The sequence below is a fragment of the Lynx canadensis genome, chromosome C1 (assembly GCF_007474595.2).
Source record: "Lynx canadensis isolate LIC74 chromosome C1, mLynCan4.pri.v2, whole genome shotgun sequence".
NCBI classification, from domain to species: Eukaryota; Metazoa; Chordata; class Mammalia; order Carnivora; family Felidae; genus Lynx; species Lynx canadensis.
In genome coordinates this window covers 9,403,107-9,427,549 of record NC_044310.1, presented here as the reverse complement: position 1 = coordinate 9,427,549, position 24,443 = coordinate 9,403,107, and the positions used below count along the sequence as shown (strand labels likewise).

The window sequence follows — 24,443 nt, the reverse complement described above, 5'->3', positions numbered from 1 at the left end:
GACTTTTGATTAGTCGAGAAAGGTTTCATGTCAGAATACACATCATTGCCCATCGAAGCATTTGTCCCAAGCTGCCCCATGCCCTGAATACTAAAGATGGGTACAGCAAGGGGTTCAGTTACTTGTTCTTTCCCGGTTCATGAAAGGTGGGGCAGGAGGCAGAATTATGTGTCGGTTTTCAACTGGCTCTTTCAGGTTGACAAAAAAAAAAAAAAAAGGTGTGTGTGTCCGTGTGTGGCAGGGGTTAAAACAAGGCTCTGATCTGGTGTAGTTAACTTAAGCACGCCGGCTCCCAGGTGCCTCTGACGGGAGAATGGATGCCGTCATTTCCTTGAACTTCCAGCACCACTTGGTGGCTCCATTAGGGCGCAGTCCTCTCGTGCGGGGAGCGTGTGAGGTGACGTAACTGCACACGTGGTGTAGCTGAGATCTCTGTTCTCGGTCTCTGAGGCCACGTGAACGTGGCTCGTTTCCTGTTAGAAAAGGGATGCTTTTCTTCACTGTCTCATGGACTTTCTTTTTTTTTTTTTTCAACGTTTATTTATTTTTGGGACAGAGAGAGACAGAGCATGAACGGGGGAGGGGCAGAGAGAGAGGGAGACACAGAATCGGAAACAGGCTCCAGGCTCTGAGCCATCAGCCCAGAGCCCGACGCGGGGCTCGAACTCACGGACCGCGAGATCGTGACCTGGCTGAAGTCGGACGCTTAACCGACTGCGCCACCCAGGCGCCCCTCATGGACTTTCTTACAAAGAAACTGTAGCCCAAAGAGGTTAAATGACTCACTTGAGGGATTCCTGTTGTAAACTAGAGAACGGGACTCAAATTCTGGTCCTTTCCACTATGTTTCATCGGTTAGGAAACAGGCACCCAGAATTCCTGATGTCTGTCCCATCTAACGATCCCAATTTAACAAAAACAGAGCACTGCAAGGAAGGCATGGTACTAAGGGCTCTCGTGCTCCAACTTCCAACCTTTAGGAGCAGGGATAGGTTGGGCAGGGAGAAGGCCCCAGGTGTGGCCCCGGAGTCCACACTGGGCAGTGTAGGTGGGCATGGGAAACAGATCAACCGCCAGAGAGGGACAGAGCGACAGAGGCGGGGCGCCTGGCCACTGCGCGGTCTCCAGAGCGGGTGGAACATTTGCAGCCGAGAACCACAAAGCAGGGAGATGTCCCAAGGACAGGAATTCCGGAGTGACAGTCTGCCCTGGGGCCCACAGGCGGTGGGAACACCCTCACAGGGCTCCCTGCCTCTTCCTGTGTAGCCAAGCCCCACACACCTGAGGCCGGTTTCCCAGGGAGGACTGGCAGGTACACAGGGTAACTGTTCCCTCACCTGGCTCCCGTCCAGTGCCGTCCAGTGCCATCCAGTGCTGAGAAATCAGGAGCTAGGCAAGACCTTGTTAACTCTTTTGTGACCAGAGGGCAAAAGAAGTCCCAAGGTGCCACTTGTCTCATCCCATTCCTCACCTTGACCTTAACCTCTCTACTTTGACAGAGCCCTACGTGAAAGGTGCGTTTGTGTTTGTTTCCAGTGGATGCATTTCCCGTGACCACTTAAAATTCACTCCCAATCAAGAAAAGAGGCATATGTTTCCATAACTTATAATCTCATCTGGAGGTGTTCTGAAGTGTGACCCAGACATGATCTTTCCAATCAAAGGCCTGACTCATCATTACACGCAATCATCTGTTTTATTTTAAAACACGTCTATACTGCGTTGAGCACCAACACAGATGTGACCAAGAAACCCACAGTCCTGTCCCAGCAGGCGGCGGGTCCAGTGTGTGACTTGGGGCGGACGGTTATGGTTCACAGTGACAGAAAAAAAGAAAAGGGCAGGAAAGACAAAACGGACTTTGTCCTCAATTCCTGTTCAGGAATCTGAGCGAAAGAAAGAGAAGGATCCTTAAGCTCACAAAGCTCTTCAAAAGCCCCTTCTCTGAGTTAGCGGATGTTCAAAGATAGACCCTGGGTTGGTGGACCAGCTGGACTTGGTAACAGAAGAGCAAAAGCTGTTTAATATAACATCCCCACGTTACTGCAAGAAAGAGGGAAATGGGCTGTGCTTTTTTAGTTTACTTTTTCGTACAAGTTGAGAGGATATCAGCCTTACACAACCACAATCGTGACAGACCATCTGGTCAGTATAAAAACTCTGCGTTCGGGAAAAAGATGTCACCTGACCTACGGGAAGAAATGGGCTGAGCTGGATGGTGCCTACACCAGATGGCAGCTTGGGTTCCTTTACTTTAATGATCTTTTCAGCGATGACGCCACGGAAGGGTGTGGTATGTGTCGTGAAGACTGGGAATCTCACTTATTTTTACATCAAGCCCTTACATCCACCTGCTTCCTTAAAATTACTATCGTACGGGATTCTTCTCGTGTCCACATCGGTCCTCTGAGGCAGGAAGTAAAGGTTAGAAAATTGGCAGGTTCTGTTTCTCAGGCCAGAGGAACGCACAGGGTTTCCTTCTGTTTCTCGGTTTCTGGAACACTTGAGCCTCAGGCACCATCGGGCCTCCAGCAGCCTCCTTGGCATCCAGGGCTCAGACTTCCCTATTCTCAATCCGGAGGACTTATGTCATGGAAAGAAAAAAGACTGCCCCAAGAGTCCTCGGCTCCTGGGCCCTCATCTGAGGGAAGAGGAAGCAGCAGGTAGGAGCAAACCTTTGAGTCACCAAGTCATCACTGGAGAAGGCAATAAGCAAGCCTAGAGCTTGCCTGATGACCTTATTGTGAGAAACACAGTCCCTTCTCCAAACCATAGACTTCCTGTTTATAATCTAAAATGGGTGTCTTTGAAATGACTTACCCGGGCCAGTGAAAGGCAGTCGCTCATTTCATGTTATACTAGGTTAGATTTCTACTTGATGATTCACATGAAATTTGAAAACGGGCCAGACTACCTTGGAATGTGTTTCAACTGATCAGAAATTGCAAAACGCTTTCGCCATTTACGAATACAGCACTTGAACCCAAGGGCTCCATTGGTATGAGTATTTCCAGACTTGTTTGCCTTTTACCAATAACAGAGCATGGTCGGAATGAAGACCTGATTACAGTTTCTAACATCGATTAAATTATATCATCTTAGTTACAAATCAGTTTACGCCGTTTTGCTCTGTTTTCTATGCACTTTGTCTTTTAAATCATCTGGTATGAAATTTATATTTAAAAAATTTTTCAAAAGGCAAATGCCTAGAGGAGCAAGTCGTTTGCATTGTCTTTCCTTGAGTTACTTTGGGTAAGCGGAGGGATCACCATGGATTTGGAGTGGGGTCGCCAAGCATTTCCATGGGTCATCTTCTTCCACGTGCCCCAGGATGGGGAAGTCGGAAACTCTCTTCTAAACATGTTGGCAGAAGGGCACAATTTTTCAGCTCTTTAGGGCCTGTGAAAACAAAGAGAAAGGTGGCTGTCACTTCTTTTACTGGCACCGTGAATAGTAATCCCATGAGTCATGGTCCTATTGTCCTCTTGTCTAAGACTCGCAGTTTTGGAACCTGGACCTCTTCTCTCTCTGCTCATTCCTCCTGCATGCTTGGTCCTCACACGGCCAGGGGCAGACTTCCAGGCATTTCCAAGCACATAAATCTGTGATGCTATTGTTGGCTGTGTCCCTCAGCCCCCAGTTGTAGAACATTTGCCCTTTCTGCCACCCTCCACCCCATTATATAACATCTCCCTAACAGAAATAAGAAAAAGTCTTCCTCTGGTTATGAGTTTGAATCTTCTGAGTTCTTATGGAATTTTCAGAGACAGAAAGCACTCCTTCCCCTCCTCAATGGTCAATTCTAGGAGTTCACTACCATGTGTGTAGGTGTGTGCAGGGCAGAAGTGGAGGGAGGAGACCTCACTACCAGAAGAATTCTCATCAGAACGGTGACCTATCTCTGCAATGAATGCTCTTCTGGAAACCACCCAACTCCCTCTGATGCCTGGGAGTGGGGAGATTAGGTATCAAGGTGAAACTTGGTTTGGGTTTTCTTTCAAGTTCAGTTAGTTGAAAAATTAGGACAAGAAGCCATATTTGGTTAGAGCTCAATAGGAGTCAAATAAAAGCCATCTCTGGCTCTAACTCTCCCTCTCTCTCTCCCTCCCTCTCTCTCTTTCTCTTTTTTTCAAAACTTAGAAAGGCCAAGCAGTTACCTGTTTCTCCCAGGGAAACTTCAGATGTAGCCCTCACAGAGGTAAGGGGCTTCTGAAAAGGACTCTTTGCTTTTAAAGTAAACTCTATGCCCAACGCGGGGCTCAAACTCAAGATTATGAGATCAGCAGTTGCTTGTTCCTCTGACTGAAGCAGCCAGGCACCACTGAACCTGATTTCTAGAGGTTTCTATTGGCTCGAGGTTGGGGTTCTAGATATGACCACTCTCATTTATCTACCACATGGGTGTAATTTCTTTACTTACGAGTACCTTCCTGACATTTTTCGAGCAACCAAAATGATGATCCCACCAATGAATCCAATGGCTAGTAAGACTCCAACTATGATTCCAACCAGGGTCACTGTCGCCAGGCCATCTGATTGAGGAGGAAAAAAAAAAAAGCATGAACCCCAGATAAATGATACACCTGTGTCATTTATAAACAATACCACTGTCCCACTAAAGACAGCAAATAATGTTCTAATTTGCTTCTCCTTATCCAGTAGGAGTTGACCTAGAAGAGATGAAACCTTGGGCTACTCTAATCCCATCTTATGAGTGGCAAGATTCCTGGGTCTCAGGATCTATCAAGCATATCACTCATACTGGGTGGCTTCACTGTTTATTATTAGGTAGTGTTTGTCTGCTGCTATTAAATTAGCCCTACTTTTATTCTTAGTAACAATAAATTATATGACACCGTTCTCCATAGCTGTCATTAAGTGAGTAGACTCATTTGCGGTTTATTTTCAGATTCAGGTAATTTTCTTTTCTCTCTTAAAAGAGGTTTGAAACCTGTTCTCAGAAGGTTCTGTATTGCACTCTTGTTGACTACAATCCAGGAAAGAATGTCATTCATCAAAAGATTAGCTTCAAAGAAACTTTTTTTTTAAACTCCCACAAAAATATTTTGATAACAAAATCTAGCTTACCTTTCTCAACTGTTGTCTCTGTGTCTTCACCTATTTTCTCTGGAAAGAAAGAGATGTAATGATACAGAATTATTAGGATTTAATAACTATAATTTAACAACTGGCAAAAGACTAATTTACTCTAAGTGGAAGGCAGCAAGGCACAAGCAAAGAGGATAATTTCTTAAATAAATTGGATCAGAGGATTTTTAAGCAAGCTCTGACATGATCCTATCTTCAAAAGTATTATTATTGAATTTATGAATGCTTCTTCACACCTATGGGCCCATAGCACTTTGGTGTATCTTTTTTCTCACCCACTTTTGAGAGCAGAGTCAAGGAAATTGACCCACAGAAATCTTACATAAATGGTCACAAAGTTTCAGAGGTTTGAATGACACAAGAAGCCAAGGCTGTTGATTCTATGGTCCAATGTCAAGACCGTAGAAAACTCATTCACAGTGATGAGTTTGATTTTGAAAGATTTTGTTTTAGAACAATATACTCTAGAGTTCTGGAAGATGGGCCCAGACAGTGATTTGTCTTACGTATCAGTTCCCTGCTTTTTCTTTAGTAGCAAAACCCACATCTTACAGGGCAGCAATATGCCCAGCTAAGTTTAATGAGGGAATATACCTTGGGGCACCTGGGTGGCTCAGTCAGTTAAGCACCTGACTTTCGGCTTAGGTCATGATCTTGTAGTTCATGAGTTCAAACCCCACGTTGGGCTCTGTACTGACAGCTCAGAGCCCGGAGCCTGCTTCAGAATCTGTGTCTCCCCTTTTTTTCTGCCCCTCCCCTGCTCACGCTCTGTCTGTGTCTCTCAAAAATAAGCATTAAATTTTCTTTTTTTTAAATGAGGGAATATACCCTTTGTGTTTAGCCTCTGTTATTTTAGGATTTCTCTCTGTAGCCAAACCTAGTCCCATAGTTACAATGTGAATATTCTCATTAAGCTATCACATGGGTTTGAGTTATTAACTTAGAGTAAGTAAGTAATAAAGCTGCGAGTTTCTTTCAGATAATTTTACACAATGTCTGTTTAAAAATATACGCTTTGGGTTTTATTTTTCCCATCACCCTGCTTGCACACTAAGTCCTTAACTCCTCTGGGTGGTGGTGATTTACCTAGTTTGCAGATGGAGAAAAAGTCAAGAGGCTTTGATTTAATGAAACAATAGAGAGACGTGGATCAATTAGGTGCCTCCCTAGGACTGTAGCTCACAACCTGCAAATACCGCAGATATCCAAGAGCTTTTCTAATCAAAGGGGAAAGCACCATCTGCAAGATGCTTACTTTTCCTAATGCTTGAATTTGAAAGAAGTCTTTGTACCAAGGCTCTCTTCCAAAAAAAAAAAAAAAAAAAAAAATGCACCTTTTCAAGATGGTCCCAGGATAAGAGTGTCTGAATCCAGCTCTGCCGGCTGGCATGAGCTGAACTCACAGCTGTGGGGCATTTACATGGAGCTCAAGCTGATGGTGCTATCCCACCTAAAAAGGGGGTGAGACTGTTGGGTCTGAGGCCAGCCCAGAACAAAGGTGTCATGGAATCACTCCTGAAAGGTCATCTTTGGTTGCCAACTACCAGTAGAAAAAAAGTCAACCATTCGCTTGTCATGAACTAAACTGGTAGCTGCTGATTCCAGACTTACAACACATCCTCATCCATTGTGACACCATTGGCCAGAAAACATATTACCAAAAATTCATGTGGAAGATTCGTTACCAAATTAAAGCTTATTAGTTCTATACTCCCTAGCTCCCACCCGGTGACGGTGGCTGCAGTCATGAGAATGTGTCATACATACACGTGAACGTCATCATACTTGGGTGTTTCGTGGGAAAGACATCTGCTGCCCTAATAAAATCAGCTCTTAAAAACCAAGTGCTTATAATTATATTTTAACTCACATGTGAAAATTTCTGTGATGCTGGTGTGTTATGGGGAAATGTGCGGTAAGTCACAGTTTTTGTGACAGGGTGGGGCAAGAGACAGGACAGGAGACTAATCATGAGTATTTTCCAGAGAACTGAGAATTTTGTTTTAAAGGAATGGGAGAGGTATCCTGGTATTATAGGAAGAAGGCTCCATTTTCTGCAGGTAATTAGCCGTCAACTCATTTACACGCAACTGATTCTCCAAAATTTTGAAATGTTTTCCAATGACCATATTGATGATTCTTTCCTCCCATACCCCTACTTGGTTCTATCTAGTGCTTAAATGGTAAGCGTTTTTTGGGGTGCCCTGGGTGGCTCAGTCGGTTGAGTGTACTACTTCAGCTCAGGTCAGGATTTCACAGCTGTGAGTTCAAGCCCCATGTCGGGCTCTGTGCTGACAGCTCGGAGCCTGGAGCCTGCTTCAGATTCTGTGTCTCCCTCTCTCTCTGCTCCTCCCCCACTCATGCTCTGTCTCTCTCTCTCTCAAAAATAAATAAACGTTAAAAAGAATAAATAAATGGTAACCATTTCTTTAGCATCTCAGAGAGACTTTGTGGCTTTATTCCCAAAGTACTTCATACAGCTTTTTTCTTTCCTATCATGGTAAAATACGCATAACATAAAACTATCCTCACCATCTTTAAATAGCCAGTTCAGTGGCATTAAACACATTCGCTCTTGTGCCACCACCACTGCCATCCATCTCCAGGACTCTTCCTATCTCACAAAACTGACACCCCATAGCCATTAAACCAACTCCTCACTCTCTCCTTCCCCCAAGCCCCTGGCAACCACCGTCCTACTTTCTGTCTCTATGAATTTGACTCTAGGCAGTCTAGTACTCATATAAGTGGAATAATACAGTGTTTGTCTTTAGGTGACTGGTATGTTCCAGTTAGCATAATGTCCTCAAGCTTCATCCATATTGTAGCATGTGTCAGAATTTTCTTCCTTTTAAAGGCTGAATATATGGGGCGCCTGGGTGGCGCAGTCGGTTAAGCGTCCAACTTCAGCCAGGTCACGATCTCGCGGTGCGTGAGTTCGAGCCCCGCGTCAGGCTCTGGGCTGATGGCTCAGAGCCTGGAGCCTGTTTCCGATTCTGTGTCTCCCTCTCTCTCTGCCCCTCCCCCGTTCATGCTCTGTCTCTCTCTGTCCCAAAAATAAATAAACGTTAAAAAAAAAAAGGCTGAATATTAGTTCATTAAATGTATATACCACATTTTGTGTATTCATTCATGTTGATGGACATCTGAGCTGCTCTCGTGTTCTAGCCATTGTGAATGATGCTGCTATGGACATTTTGTGCACAAATATAAAGCAATTAAAAAAAATCCTCAGAAGCATTATAGTTTTTAAAAACAGAATGGTGATAGGGTCTAGAAATGTATACTGAACAATAAAGAGTAATTTTCTAGGTGTTCAGATGGGCAACTGATTGGAGGAACCATTAATTTAGGTAAGGTCTTTATGTTGACTTTCATTTAAAGATGGAAACACTCATCTAGATAAAATAATTAGCAAACATTCAGTGCAATTATTGGAGGATCACTTTTTCCCCTCTCCCACCCCCATCTACTCCAAAAGAAATAAAGAAATAAAGAAAAAAATCTCAAATAGGAGCCCCTGCGTGGCTCAGTCAGTTGAGCGTCCAACTTTGGCTCAGGTCATGACCTCACAGTTCGTGATTCAAGCCCCTCGTTGGGCTCTGTGCTGACAGCTCAGAGCCTGGAGGCTGCTTCGGATTCTGTCTTCCCCTCTCTCTGACCCACCCCCACTCTGTCTCTCTGTCTCTCTGTCTCTCTCTCAAAGATAAATAAACATTAAAAAAAAATCCCAAACAACTGAATTTCTCCTAAAAAAGCTCTAGAAATAGGAGGCTTTTTCTTTCCATTGCTAAGTTGTAATGGCAATTATTTTTCCTCCTTCTCAGGAAGGATGGAAGGAAGGATGGAAGGAAGGATGGAAGAATGGTCTATACCCATAATAATGGCCAAGACCCAAGACAGTGCTCCATTCACATTGCTGCAGGTGTCACCTATGAATCACAAGGACAGCCCCAAATCCTGGTAAGACTGGTTACATAGGTTGCTTGGGTTTTCTGCTCCTGGGAGTCAATGGGAAGTTCTTAGTGTAACATTGTATCAAGTTACAGTCAGCAACATGACACTGGTAGCTAACTTGCCCCTTAGGGACATTTTCACTGGTTGTCATTCAAAGTGGAGAGCTGTGTTCAGCAACCCAATAAATCAGATTCAGTTTAGCAACCCTATAAGTAGACTTCTGAAGCTAGCACATAAGGCTTGGTTCAGAATTCACTCTTATGTTCCAATATATGCGCCACTAATCATTAGATTTGTTCATGGATATTTGGAATGCACTGATCATGCAAAAGAAGATCAATACCTATTGGGGCGACTGATTTTCTTACCTATGGAGTGACTGGTCACCACATTCAAGGTTGTGGTGCTCTGGCTTTCTTCATTGGCATGGCCTGTACTTTCTTGAGTCGGCCCATCCTCTATGTGAAAGTCTGTTATACTCTCTGTATTTGTTGGCACCTATTGGAGAAGTAAATGAGACAAAAGAGAAATAAAATCTAATGTTTTAAAATATATATTCAGCCTCATAACAGAAAAGGATTTAAAGTGGCATAAATATATAAAATATATGATGACTTAAATTTAAACAGGAAACAAGAAAACAAACAGAAATGACAGAATGGGGATAGGAATAAAACCAAACGTACTCCACAAATAAATATCAAATGTTGACTCCATAGGGTCTTAATTCTTTAGAAAATACCAGGTCACTAGGCTTTAATTCTTTATCTCCCTGAACTTAAATGGCATTTTTCCTTTATTTGGCACATATTATGTTGTACCCTCTTTCAATGCCCCCCCTCCTCCAATTAGAGTAATAACTGAATTTTATTGAGCGCTTACTATGTGCTAAGCCTTTTAAATACCTTCTCATTTATTCCACAAACAACCCTCTAAAGTCAATCCTAATATTAGTCCTATAGTCTGGATGAGGCCAAGAGAGATTAGACAACATGCCCAAACTCAGACAGCTAACAAGCAACAGAAGGTGACTTAGAAGTGATTCTGTTGACTTCAAAGTTCATGCCAATGTGGCATTGGACAAATAAGCTCGTCAGCACAGGCAACAAAAGCAAAATTAGATAAGTGGGACCCCATCAAACTTAAAAACTTCATGCATTATAAGACACAATCAACAGAGTAAAAAAGCAATCTGTGGAATGGGAGAAAATATTTACCAATAATATATCTGATAACGGTATAAAGAACTCCTACCACTTAGCAACAAAGAATCAAATAACTTGACTCAAAAATGGGCAGAAGGGCTCGCACAGACCTTTCCCCAGAAATGATAGACAATGGTCAACAAGCATATGAAAGATGCTCAGTGTCTTAACATAAACATCAGAAAAAGGCAAATTAAAACCACCATGAGATGATCACCTCACTCCTGTCAAAAGAATGGTAAATAACGTACTGGCAAGAAGGTGGAGAAACTGAAATCGTTGTATCCTGTTGGCGGGGATGTAACATGGTGTAACCGCTATGGAAAACAAGATAGAGGTTCCTCCAAAAAAATTAAAAATAGAACTACCTTATGACCCATCAATCCCACTTCTGGGTGTATACCCGATTGAAAGCAAGATCTGGAAGAGGTGTTTCCACATCCATTTTTCATAGCAGCACTGTTCACAAGATCCAAGAGTTGGAAGCAACTCAAACATCCACTGACCAATGAACAGATGCACAAAATGTGGCACACACATACAATGGAATAATAATCAGCCTTGGAAACGAAGGACATTCTCACATGCACACAACGTGGATAAATCCTAAGGACGCTATGCAAAGTGAACTAAGCCAGTCATAAAGTATCCTTGCATGTGGTTGCATGGCTATGGGGCAACTTCCTCTCTTCCTGGGACACTCTTCCTGGGACACTCACCAGACCTGTCGGGCCAGTAGACTCCTCAGGGTCTGCACCGGCACCTGTGGTCACCACATTGTCTTCTGCACCTAGGGTCACCATGCCATCTTCCACACCTGGTGTCATAATGTCATCTTCTGGCCGGACCGTGCTAGCTAAAAAAGAAAGACTGGGTCAGGGCTTAAGGTAGAAATTGTGTGGGCAGACCTAACTGGCCAGCTACAATCAGATTATTTTCTTTACCATTTCTTTTGGGGATTGTTTTTGGGGGGAGGGTCATCTTTCCAGCTTACCACAAACCACTCTCCTTGCTGTACCTCTGTCACATACAAGGACCTGGTTGTCTCCATAGCAAGGTAAAGGGAGATAAAAATACAAAATGGTGAAGCCGCCAGCCCTTCCCCACTGCGGTAACAGGAGGGATATAGACCTTGCCTTTTCAGTAATGAACCAGGTTCTTCCTGGTGTCATTTCATACAATGAACTAACGCATTCGGGTTGCTAGAATATCATTTAGACCTGGAAAAATTTTTAATTAGAGTCACGTGGGAAAGACTTCTAAAAATACCGATTTGCAGGCTCTATCTTAAACATTCTGAATCATAATGTCCAGAAGGAGATCTCCATCCTTAAAAATCAAGCTTGCTTTCCATTTAATTTTGAGACTGCTGTCTCCTTGAATAAGGAGAACCATTGCCTCTGACCACGGACCTCATAGGTGAGGTCAACTTCTTAGTTTATAGTTGAGGTTACTATCTATGGGAGATAGTAATGTATGTAACGTGCTGAGGTAGCCAATAGGATTCTTAGTGCACAGAGAGCTAAACTAATAAGGGACCTCGGTGCCCCAGGCTGGGGTTTTTCTGCTTTAACATTGAATGAATGACCCTGTTGTACAAACCAGAAAGGTTTTCAGAGGAGCAGGGGATGGGTGGGGTGGGATAGCAGGTTGAATTCCACACAAAGGTGGGGTGGGGGAGTGGAACAGATAACAACAGTGGCCTTTTCTTTAACCTCTGTGTCAATGATCCCAAACTAAATCACGACCAAGCAAGGGCATCATCTCAACTCATCAAATAACCCTTTTCATGAGTTAAAAATCTGACTCATGGGCCACGGGCTCCCTCCCCATACTCAGAGTGGCTCTGGAAATTCCATGACTAAATACAGTTGCAAACTAAGCAAACACACGTCCTAGGAGCAAGAGGGGCTGGGGTGCTTGGAGGCTTCTTTGTGTAATTAAAGAGTTGATGTTTGTATCCAGGCAGTGCTCAAGTTAGCAATCCAGTCCTTGCCTTAAGATACCTTATTTCTCCCTATGCTTAGAGAGCCCAGCCAAAGGCACAGCTAATAAATATTTGATCATAACTTCTTTGCTGATGCATAGAGGGAGAAAGTCTCAAGAGTAAATTCGCTTGTTCTGTGAGCCTTCTCTTTGCACCTGGAGTCCTAATCCAGGGCTGCCTATCTATGGCTTTGGTTGAGCCCCCTAAGCACATACATTTATTTTTTCATCTGGGGGGGAAATGGCTTTCACTAGTTAGCAATAACTGAATACGTTCGTGCAAGCAGCCTCCCCTCCTGGCTGCTTGCTGGGGTGGGGGTGGGGCCAGCGATGGGCTCCCATCAGGATTTATGACTCTGGTGGTAGACCAATGTTGAATGTAAGAGGGAGATATCCCTTTGCCAGGCAAGTTGTCTTTATTAAACACACACACACACACACACACACACCTATACCCCTTTTCTTCTCCTCCAGGTTTGAACAGTTAACAAATCATGAATTTTACAAATGTTTTCTGGAGGCTGCTTAGCAAAACCATTTACTATATGGTACCTTCCAACTTTACAAAACAAAACACCCTTGCTTTAAAAAAAAAAAATCAAGTACTGAATGAAGTTGGTTTGAATTCTTTCATAGAAAGTTCAGCTCATTGAAAGCGTAACTTGATAAAAAATTCCTTCTTGTTCTTTTCTATTCTTGGCCCACAGAGCCAAGCACTAAAATCGCCCTGAATAGACAAAGGGCGTTTTATGAATGACACTCATGATTAAGATGCGTGGCTTTTGTCTCACTGCCCTGGCATTCTTTTTGCTCCATGGGAAAGTTGATCTTTAACAAGGGATCTTCAATTGTCCCTCGTATTATTTTGGCGGAAGGCTTTCCTGGGTGAAGAGTTCCTACCAGCCCAGCTGCCGCGTTTCCAGCCAGCGATTGATGCCCCTTTCCCTTCAACGGTGAAATTCAAATCGTGTCTTGATGCCCTTCATCTCAGATTCTTTTTCCTCCTAAGACACGTGTGTGCGCAGGCAATACCCACAGCTGTTTATATAAGCGCAGTGAGGAACGTACAATCACAGGGTCAGTTCTGCTGCCGTGTACCCTCATGATCTCACGATTCCAGCCTCACCCAGGTTCACCCAGCCTGGGGGGTCAAAATCAATGGAAGTTTCCAAAGACGGTGGCAACCCATCCATTTGCTTTGGAATTTGTGCGTAGGTGTTATTCTTTCAAGAGCTCGGCCAAACTTTATATTACCTATGAGAAGATGTGATAAATCCATTTTACCTTGAGGTTCTTAAGCTTGAGAACAAGTAAGAACTGAGGAGATGTTTATTGGCTTGAAAGTGCTAATTATGAATCGCTTTTATCTTTGCATGGAAGCCCGACCTCTCCAAAGGAATTCTTCTAGTTTATATACAGTTAGGGGAGGGCCTTTCACTTAAAATATCTTAGAATTTAGATGCAAGGTAAATCATGCTGCTACTGTAATAGTAATAGTCCCAAGTTCTTGGTCAAAATGTTTTAAATAAGTGTTTTCAATCTTCTGGTTTTATGGACATTCCTGGTAAGTGGGGAGTTCTTCCATTTATCTGTTGGCCGTTAAAAATATCTTCTCTTGTGGCCATTTTTCTCTTATGGCGCTCATCTTTTTTACAGTTTTGTAAGTGTTCTTTATACCTTAGGAATACATCCTTTGGGGGCACCTGGTTGGCTTGGTTGGTAGATCTGGATCTCAGGGTCATGAGTTCGAGCCCCCTGCTGGAAGGAATATACTCTTTTTTTTTTTAAGGTACTATCTTTTTAACAAAAATGTTTATCTATTTATTTTGAGAGAGAGAGTGAGTGCACGTGTGTGCGAGTGGAGGAGGGGCAGAGAGAGAAGGAGAGAGAACCCCAAGCCGGCTCCACACTGTCAGCCCAGAGCCCTTATGGTTTTGTTCTTACACTTCATATTTCTATTTGCCTTGTGCTTCTTTTGAAGTATGATGTAAAATGGGGATATAATTTGATTTCCCCTGAAAGATGGGCCGGTTGTCCCAATAAACTCTCCTTCTCCCCCTGCTTCAAAACTAGCTCTCACTGACACAAAGGTCTTCTTTCCAGTACCATGTCATGGTCATGGGAGGAAGCTTTCAGTATAAGGACCAGCTGTAGTGGCTTGGGCACTGCCATCTGCCCTTTCTTCCATGCCACCCTCTGTCTTCAGATTCTTTCCAGAACCGATTCCGAAATCCGTGCTCCCCTTACCATCGGCTCCCCCTTCCTCCTCATATCAGCTAACCGCTGCCGGATGAATTCAACGCCCCAGGTGTAGGGGTGTAGAGAGTGAGGAGGAAGGGTAGACTACTTCAACAGAAGTTCATCGAGGTCTTTCCAAGTTGCATGTTCTACTTAACGTGGGAGGCCCAGCTTTATAACATCACCCTCCCCCTGCCCCCCCACCACATTTGTGCAGCCACGTAGGGTTTATTTGTTTATTATCTTTCAGCTGACTTTATTCCAAAATGGCCTTGTGGGTGAGTTGCACTGGCATCATTGTCCCCTTTATCAGATGAAGAAAGTGAGGCCGACAAAGATCTCCCCTTGACCAAATTCTACTTAGGTGTCCCTACCCATCCTTGCAAGAGTCTTGTTTCTTTCTTTTTTTTTTTTTTTTTTAACGTTTATTTATTTTTGAGACAGAGAGAGACAGAGCATGAACGGGGGAAGGTCAGAGAGAGAGAGGGAGACACAGAATCCGAAGCAGGCTCCAGGCTCCGAGCTGTCATCACAGAACCTGACACGGGGCTCGAACTCACGGACCGCAAGATCATGACCTGAGCTGAAGTCAGCCGCTTAACCGACTGAGCCACCCAGGCGCCCCGCAAGAGTCTTGTTTCAACAAGAGTCTGAAATCAGCTCCCAACTGACCAAGTTCCCCATCCCCCACCTTTGATGTCTAAGTGGTAGGCCTGCCTTGAGCAAGAATCCTGTCAGGCCAGTTTAGCAAGAACCCCCTACCCTTGATGTGTCTTCTCCATAATTGGCCATTCACTGCCCCCCCCCCCCACATACTCTGCTCCTTGCTTATAAACCCCCAGCTACCTTTGCTGCATTTCGAGCTGAGCTCTATTTCTCACCCCCCTTGGGATAAGTCTTGAATAAAGTCCTCCACCTGTTTCAACAAGTGTCAGAATAATTGTCTAACACTGGAAATTAAATGATTTGCCTGGTTCACCTGGTTGGTGAGCAGACACAAAGCCATGTGTTGTGACAGCTCATCCGTGTAGTAACCAACACAACAAAAGACATCTTTGTGCCACCGTGGCCGCGGTGGCCCAGAAAGCCCGCCGCCCCCCACCCTGGGTCCTGACGTCCTTCCTCTTCAGCCCCCATCCTCTCATAAATTATAATCCTGGTTGTCAGAAGCAACTGTTTCCTCTGGCATCACACATCCTCTTATGAAATCCCATCTGGTTAGAATCTTCCAGTTTGACTTGTGTAGGAACCAGAATCTCAGCTTCCTCAAATGAGTCCCTTCGAGGACTAAGCTTTCAGAAGTGGTATAGAAGGAAGGTGTGACCTGCTTTATAAGAGTGTGACTCTTTCAGCAGCTCTCCCTTGCTCTGCAAATGAAGGCGGCAGCAATGATCAAGACTGGAATCTTCCCAAGGCTCACCTGTATATCCCCAAATAGTCCATGTGTATCTACTACGTGTTGGGTCCCATTCTGGGCACTGGAGACAGAGGAGTGAACAAGGTGAGTTCTCTCATGGATTTGGGTACCATCGGCGGTGGTGGGGGGATACTTCCAACAAGCAAACAAGGAAAACCTCAAGATAGCTTTCTTCCACCCCCTTTAGATCCGTCCTCAAAGGGCACTTTCTCGGGGAGGCCTTTTCCCATGACCGAAGTGAAATTCCCTCCCTCCACACACCCTCACACATATACCACAGTACTCAACCTCTCATGCTGTACATCCACTAACTGGCTGTCCCACTAGAATATAAACTCAATAACGGCCGTTTACTTCAATGTCCCCCCTGGCCTAAAATATCTGGTACACAGGAGACACCCAGTAGGTATTTGTTGAATGAACATGTGAACTGTGGACAGGAAGAGCCGGTCTAATTAACCTGGAAGCCGAGAGTGAGCCCGCGGCACCACTCACTGAAGAGACAGAGAGGGGTCAGTGGGGCTGGATGAGAAAGAAGCAAGACTGAGGAGGTGTGGAGGGCCAGTCGGGTGGGATTTTCCTTTCAATCGGAGGGTGAGGGGAAGCCAGAAGATGACGTTACTGGAGTCCGAATGCCATGGGAACACTGGGGGTGGGGGCGGGGGTCTGTCAAGGATGGTGCTGGGATCTGACTGAGGCAGGGAGACCACTCGGGCTACCCGGCTGTCCCGGCAGGAGCGGCTCACTGCTTGCACCAGGGCAAGGGGAGAAAAACAGACAGGTAATGGCCGGGACGTGTCTGAAGTCATCACCCACCAACGATCAGAAATAAACACAAAACATGGGAGCCAAGAACTCGTTTTAGCATCTGTGACAGCTGCGTTGAGAAACAGCATTCGGAGTGTGAATGGATGTACTGACTGTATGATGCTGAGTCTTTTACTGGACTTCCCCTTGTTTCGTTAGGAGAGCCACGGAAGTCCCCTCCCTAAGTTTAAGAGCCTCTGTCTGGTTGCCATGTCCGCAGGAGGGAGAAGCTCCCGCTGCCCTCTTTCTGCTGACCTGAAGCCTCAGAAGCAGACAGCTGGAGAAGCGGCCTCCACAGCATTTTATCTTGAAACAGGAAAGTTGATTTTAGCAATAAAGAAGTCACACGCTGAGCTAGCCCCGGGGTTTTTCAAAGAAAACCTGCGGTGTTCGCCAACAGATCAAGGCAGTCTTTCGTGGTCCCTGGTGTGTTCCATGTTGAGTTGTTCCAGCGTCTAAATGCACAAGTAAAGCCTTTGAAGATGGAGAAATACGTGGCCAGGGAATGGTTTTCGTGGCCACTGAGAAATAGAATGCCCTTTTTTTTTTTTTCTTACATCCTAGGAAATTCTGGTTTTCCCCAGTAGGGTAATTACTAAGCGATTAATTCTAGCATTCCCCACTCCCTACTTACATTTAGGATGAAGTAATGCTTTTAGAGAGAGGTCAAAACACCTATTTGGAAAACAAAGGCAAAAAAAAAATAAAAAAAAAAATAAAAAGCCTGCTTCTGTTCCTTTGCCCAGACATAGGCCTCTGCATATCACTTTTCTATCATGTCTCAATGCTGTGCTCCGAAGCCTGAAAATAAACACACCCAGAGCTGTGGAAAGGTGCCAACCTCCAACATTTTCTAGCACCCTGCAGACCACCCACAGTGATCCCCAGATACTCAGATCTTCATATGGTTCTTCATCTCAATTCAAACGGCCCCAATTTAGCTGTCTGATGTTATTCCCTTAGTTTCTGCAACCAGAAGAAAGGTGTTAGGACTTAGCTTTTATTCACCACATCTTTTGAGTTACTCCTCCCGTCCTACGGGCCAGCCCATCCTCTGACCCTTGTGAAGGAGCCTTTCCTTGGAATATTGAAAACCACTTGCTGACGCGGAGCTGTGCGCCTGTGCTCAGCTCCTGGCAGACACTGGGTTGTGGTCAGTATAATCACTGATGTGGCAATGGGTTCCCCTCTAAGCCACCCTCTCCTTGGACCCTGGTAAAGTGCTTACTGGATCAAAAGTGTGGCCATGGAAAATCTAGGCAGCTCCTTGAAGGCTTGGCCCTGCCACTCGGTATCCCACGGTGATTTTCCTCCAGGTGGCACAGTGCTACTTAAAGTCCACACTGCCCCATGGTCCCAGTGCTTGGCACCGTGGTAAGCCTTTTGTAGATGTTTGTTGACCAACAGTTGGAAAGAGAACACTGACACCCAAGTAGGACGTTTCTTTTGAATTATCCCTTCCATGACAAAACCCTGCTACTGTCCACTGTGCTTCTCTCAAGAGTTGTTGAATACCTTCCCCCTTCCCCCGAACGTGGCTGAAAATAGGACAATGCCCCTCCGAGGATGAGCTCTGTGGCTTTGCTGTTCGGCAGCCTGCTGCTGGGTGTCTCATCCTGGCAGTCCCTGCAGGCCCAGACCGATGGCGAGGAGTGACCATCCACTGTTAGCACTGGGGACCTGTGCCTCCCCCGTGAAATTCAAGAGAGACGTGTCAAGGCTGAGATCAAATAGGTGTCACTAGTTCCTCTGAAGAAATCAGAAGAAGTGCCACACATCAAGATTTGGAGCAGAGTTCCTTGACTTTGGAGACGGGGCCCCACGATGCCCCCCAAAGAGGCAGAATTCTGAAGAGCTCTGTAGCTGAGCATGGGCAGTAAAAGAAGGGAGAGGGGGCATGTGGCTGGGGACTCATCTTTCAATTCCATAGCAAGGGCTCACACCCAGTCACTGGCAGGTGAATAGAACAGAACATGCAGGCCATTAGACGTGACACCAGGCTCCCAGCCACCTGCCTTCTTTCTCTCACCTGATGGGGGAAGATCAGCTGAGACCCACTGTGTGCCCTTCACAAGTCTTCACAGTTAGTCTCCACGGCTATCTGAGAAGCAGGTATTTTGTTCTATTTATTTTTCAGTCCAGTATAATTAACATATAGTGTTATATTAGCTTCAGGGGTACAATATAGTGATTCATAATTCTATACTTACTCCGTGCTCCTCACGATAAGGGTACCCTTAATCTCCCTCACTTAGTTCACCCATCTTCCCACCTACCTCCCCTCAACCATCCATGTGTTCTCTATAGTTAAGAGTTAAGAAGTTTTTGAGTTTATAGTTAAGAGTCTTTTGGTTTGTCTCTTTCTTTGTTTTGTTTCTTAAGTCCTACATAAGAGGGAAATCACATGGTATTTTTCTTTCTCTGACTTATTTCACTTAGCATTATATTCTCTAGATCCATCCATGTTGTTGCAAATGGCAAGATTTCATTTTTTAGGGCTGAGTAATACTCCACTGCATATATACACATCTTCTTTGTCCATTCACCTATGGATGGACCCTTGGGCTGCTTCCATATCTTGGCTGTTGTAAATAATGTTGCAATAAACATAGCAGTGCATGTATCTTTTCGAATTAGTGTTTTCATTTTCTTTGGATAAATACCCAGGAGCGGAATTATGGGATCATAAGGCAGTTCTGTTTTTAACTTTTTGAGGAACCCTCCACACTGTTTTCCACAGTGGCCGCACCAGTCTGCACTTCCAAGGAGGTAGGTATTGTAATAATGGCTGCTATTTTTGAATTTAGGGGAAAATGTACAAACCGTGGTGCCCAGCACTCTCTCCTGATCTTTACAAAAGCCTTGCAAACGAATGTCATTCTCATTTTGAAGCTGAGGACGGTGACCCTGAGAGTAAACTGCCCATGTAGCCAGCAAGTGGTGACACAGGGATTAGACATCGGATCTGTCAGACTCCAAGCCCCGCTCGAGCCACCGTGTCACACAGCCCCCATGTATCCTGGTTACTTTCCTGCAGCTCCCCTCATATTCCCTCTACTTCACGTGGCAAGGACTGGGGTGGCACTGAAGCAGCTCCCTGGGCTTCTGGATGCCAAGGGCACCCGAAGTTTCATCTTCTGACTGCACTGTCATCTAAACCCCACCTACTCTTCTACCTGGCCCCGGTGTGAGACTCCTTCCCTTAGAGCTTTCCCAAGGTGACAAGAGAAAGTAATTCCTCTGAACTAGCACAGGATAACACCCACACTGGCTACTTTTTCTCTGCTAGCATCTATAAGCTTCCTGAGGGCAACACCCCCTTCTGCTGGAGGTTTGCAGCCTCCCACCCACCAGCGTGGCCTCTGTGAGCTGAATGAATACATGAATATCCCCCTTTTCAGTGTTCACATATCAACTTACCCACTCACCACCGCCCCCCACCCCCTGCCCACCACAAACAGGGCCCAGGACTCCTCCAGCGTTAAAACTGGATGCTGTTGGTTACAACCTCAACCAAGATTACTCAGCCCGGGGAGAGGTTTTCTCTGTTGACCAAGAGCAGAATGTTCTCTGTAAAAGAGGAAATGAGTTCAGCTTGGTAAACTGGAATCAACACCTCCGTAATAACTTTTCTGGAACTAGCTGGGTCTGGCGTCCCGTTAGAAAGGCCACCTCATAGTGAGGACTGTTGAGTACTTGAAAAACCAAATGACTAAAAAACCTGCTTTAGAAGTCATGCCCCGGAGCAGTGGATCTCAACCGCGTGGTGGACCATTTGGGAAACACTCGCCATCTGCTCGGAAACTGAGCTTCTGATTCATTCAAGGCTGTCAGCTGAGCAAGCCCTGATTTTGCAAGAGTAAAAAGAGAAGCCCCTTTAGATCTGACCTCACCATCTACCCATGCAGCTTGCAGACAGCCCAGCTGTGCAGCCAGGAGGATGAGGCCTTGCAGGAATGTACAGAATGTGGCTGTGTTTCCATTAGCTGCCCTCGGCCTTGATCCTGAGCCTGGCTGGGGAGTCTGAAGTGTGCTTCGGTAGATTATTAAAAATAATTGTTCTCAGCTGGTGGGGGGGGACAATCTCTTCCGACCCTCCTTGCCACCTTTCTCCCCTTGTTCTGATGAATGGGGAGGAGTTCAGGCAGCAAACTGTATGTCCAGGGTTTATTTCTGATGCCATTTTGATGATCTCCCCAGGTACCCATCAGATACATCAAACTGGATGTCCTACTATTACCTCAAAGTCACTGGTTTCTAAAACAGAGTACACAAACTTGAACTCCTTCTTAAAACATTGGTTCCAAACTTATCATCCCTCCAACCTGCTTTTTTTGTATTTCTATCACCTGCCTCCTTGTCATTTCTGCCCAAAGTTTGGATCACTGTGTTTCCTCCCTCCTCCTCCTGACAAATGTTTACGATGCACCAACCATATGTTCTTTTAAGTGCTGAGTAAGGCATGGATCCTGCTCTCTTCTCTAACGGGCAAGAGGTGTATACAAGTAACTAAAATACAGTGATAAGAATATAGTCAAAGCAATCTTGAAAAAAAAAAAAAAATCAAAGGAGGCAGACTCACACTTCCCAACTTCAAAACTTACTACCAAACTGCAGTAATCAGGACTGTATGGCATTGGCGTAAGGACAGATGTACACAACAATGGAGTAGAATTGAGGGTCCAGAAAGAAATCCATCCATTTATGGTCAATTGATTTTTGACAAAGGTGCCTGAGTAACTCAATGGGGGAAAGAATTGCCTTTTCAACAAATGGTTCTGGGACATCTGGACAGCCACATGCAAAAGAACAGAGTAGGATCTCTACTTCATATCACATATAAAAAGTAACTCCAAATGAGCCAAAACCCTAAATTTAAGATCTTAAACTATGCAACTATTGGAGGTAAAAATAAGAGTAAACCTCTGTGACCTTGGATGAAGCAATGGGTTTTTAGATATGACACCAACAACATAAGCAATAAAAGAAAAGCGAGATAAATGGGACTGCATCACAAATTTTAAAACTTGTGCTTCAATGGACACCATCAAGAAATTGAATGGGAAGGATATTTGCGATTCATATGTCTGATAAATGTCTAGTATCCATAATGTATAAAGAATTCAACAGGGACGCCTGGGTGGCTCAGTCAGTTGACTGTTTGACTCTTGATTTCAGCTCAGGTCATGATACCAGGGTTGTGGGATCAAGCCCTGAGTTGGGCTCCACGTTGAACATGTTGCCTGCTTGGGATTCTTTCTCTCCCTCTCTCTCTGCCCCTCCCCTGTTCACGTGTGTGCATATGCTCTCTCTCTTTCTCTCAAAATAAATAAACATGTTTTAAAAAGAATTCAACAATAAAAAGACAACTCAATTTTAAAATGGGAAAAGGATTTCAGTAGACATTGCTCCAAAGGAAGATAGGTTAATGGCCAGCAAGTGCATGAAAAGATGCTAAACATCGTTAGTCAATCAAAATCACAATGAGATACCACTTCATACCCATTAGGATTGCTTCCATCAATAAATGAAATGAAACAAAAAACCGAAAATAACAAGTGCTGCTAAGGATTGGAAAAATTGGAACCCTTCTGCATCGCTGGTAGGAATGTAAAATGATGCGGCCACTTAGAAAACAGTTTGCAGTTCCTTAAAAAGTTCAACATAGAGTTACCATATGACCGGGCAATTCTACTCCTAGGTATATCCCTGAGAGACATGAAAGCACATCCACATAAAGATTTGTGCATGAATGTCCACAGCAATATTATTCATTATAGCCCCAGAGCGGAAGCGACCCAAGTGTCCAGCAACTGATGAGTGGATACGTAACAGACGGTATATCCGTACAATGGAGCATTATTCAGCCACAAAAAATTAATAAAATTCTGAGACACACACACCACAACAGGAATGAACTTTTGAAATCATGCTAAGTGAAAAGAAGCCAGGCACAAAAAGCCACATAGTGTACAATTCCATTTATATGAAATACCTAGAGTAGGCAAATCTATAGGCCTAAAAAACAGATCAGTGGTTGCAGGGGGTGGGGGGGGGGGACGGGAGAAATTCTTAAGGGTTTGATTATTTTATTTATTTATGATTTTATTTTTAATGTTTTTTTTTTTTTTAATTCTTGAGAGAGAGAGAGAGAAAGACAGAGCATGAGCAGGGGAGGGGCAGAGAGTGAGGGAGACACAGAATCTGAAGCAGGCTCCAGGCTCCCAGCTGTCAGCACAGAGCCCGATGTGGGGCTCGAACTCATAAGCCAGGAGATCATGACCTGAGCCGAAGCTGGACGCTTAACCAACTGAACAACCTATGTGCCCCATTATGATTTTATTTTTAAATAATCTCTATACCCAACATGGGGCTCAACCTCACAACCCTAAGAGTCACACGCTCCACTGACTGAGCCAGCCAGGTGCCCCTGACTCTTCAACTGGAAAGGGTTAATTTTATGATATGTGAGTTACCTATGGATAAAAAAATGTAAATAGTGTTGTGTGGTTAAGAGGCGAATAGTAAGAACGCAGGAAATGAGGGAAGAGTAAGAAATCAGGAAATACTGAGCTACAAGTCAGTAGCTGGCTCTGATTCCCCCAAATCTGACCTCACCCCCCCCATTCTGTTGTCATCACACTTAGTCTCTTATCTCCTGACCCCCCCACCCCACCCCACCCCACTGGTCCCATAAACTAGATTCAATCCCATACGGTTCCTGTCATCATTTTTTTTTTCTAACAACTGCTAATTCATGGCCCACCTCACTCCCATTTGCGGTTACTACCTATTGCCTACAAAAAAAGGTCCAACTCTCTCACTCATCAGGGGTTCGTCCTTCCCCCTGACTTCCCTTCCTCCAACACCAGTGAGCCTCCATGCATCTTCCCACACAAACTCCAGGTAGTTCCAACTCCCGTGCATTTGCTCAAGCAGTCTCTCGGGCCTGGACTGCCCTTCTCTGCCACCTTGTCTGGCCAATCCTACCATTTTTCACAGTCAAGATCAATTCCCATCTGCCCCATATGGTTTTTTTTTTTCCAACTGTTGACAACCACAAGAATCTCATCTCCAAACTCTGAGCACATAATGGTTTGTGCTGCTCAGGACATGCTGTTTTGTGTTGTCTTGTATGTTCTTTTTACGCTTACACCACACCCACTTGTCTTGCTTCTCTCTGTGAGCTGCGATCCCGCTTCGTGTTCCTTCTTTCACTCTTAAAAGTGTTTTTTTTTTTTAGTTTTTTAAATATGTTTTCATTTATTTTTGAGAGACAGAGTACAAGCGGATGAGGGGCAGAGAGAGAGGGAGACACAGAATCCGAAGCGGGCTCCAGGCTCTGAGCTGTCAGCACAGGGCTCGAACTCGTGAACCACAAGATCATGACCTGAGCTGAAGTCGGAGGCTTAACCAACTGAGCCACCCTTAGCTCTTAAGTTCTTAATAACATGTGTGTCTTATAAATATGTAAAGGGGCAGGACCATGACCTTCAGTTTGGTACCCCAACGCCAGCTAGCTCTTCAATCTGAAATATGCATCTAACAAATACCAGGTGATGTTGTTACTGTAAGGGTACTTGAAGAAACCAATTGGCTGATTTTCTGGGTGTCCTTGGAAGCCTTGAGCCCAAGTATGGGTGGCTGTCGCGTTGAGTGGTTAGGAGCATGGGTTCTGGGCTTGGGCTGCCTGGATTCAAGTCTCACCTTTGCTATTTACTACC

At 44.7% G+C, this 24,443-nt stretch overlaps 1 protein-coding gene across 2 annotated transcripts in view; it reads right to left on the bottom strand.

Moving 5' to 3' along the window:
* Positions 1-1,677: 1,677 nt before the first annotated feature.
* The window catches only part of PDPN (podoplanin), a 28,502-nt gene continuing 5,736 nt past the window's right edge, over positions 1,678-24,443 (bottom strand). Inside the window, exons 2-6 of one of the 2 annotated variants that reach the window (XM_030327433.2) lie at positions 10,991-11,127; positions 9,435-9,564; positions 5,089-5,127; positions 4,427-4,532; positions 1,678-3,399 (exon numbers count right to left, since the gene is read on the bottom strand). In XM_030327433.2, coding sequence (XP_030183293.1) covers positions 3,393-3,399; positions 4,427-4,532; positions 5,089-5,127; positions 9,435-9,564; positions 10,991-11,127 — 419 coding nt within the window. In that variant the 3' untranslated portion in view covers positions 1,678-3,392. Of the gene's footprint in view, positions 3,400-4,420; positions 4,533-5,088; positions 5,128-9,434; positions 9,565-10,990; positions 11,128-24,443 lie in introns of both variants that reach the window. The other variant, XM_030327432.3, reaches the window with a different exon arrangement.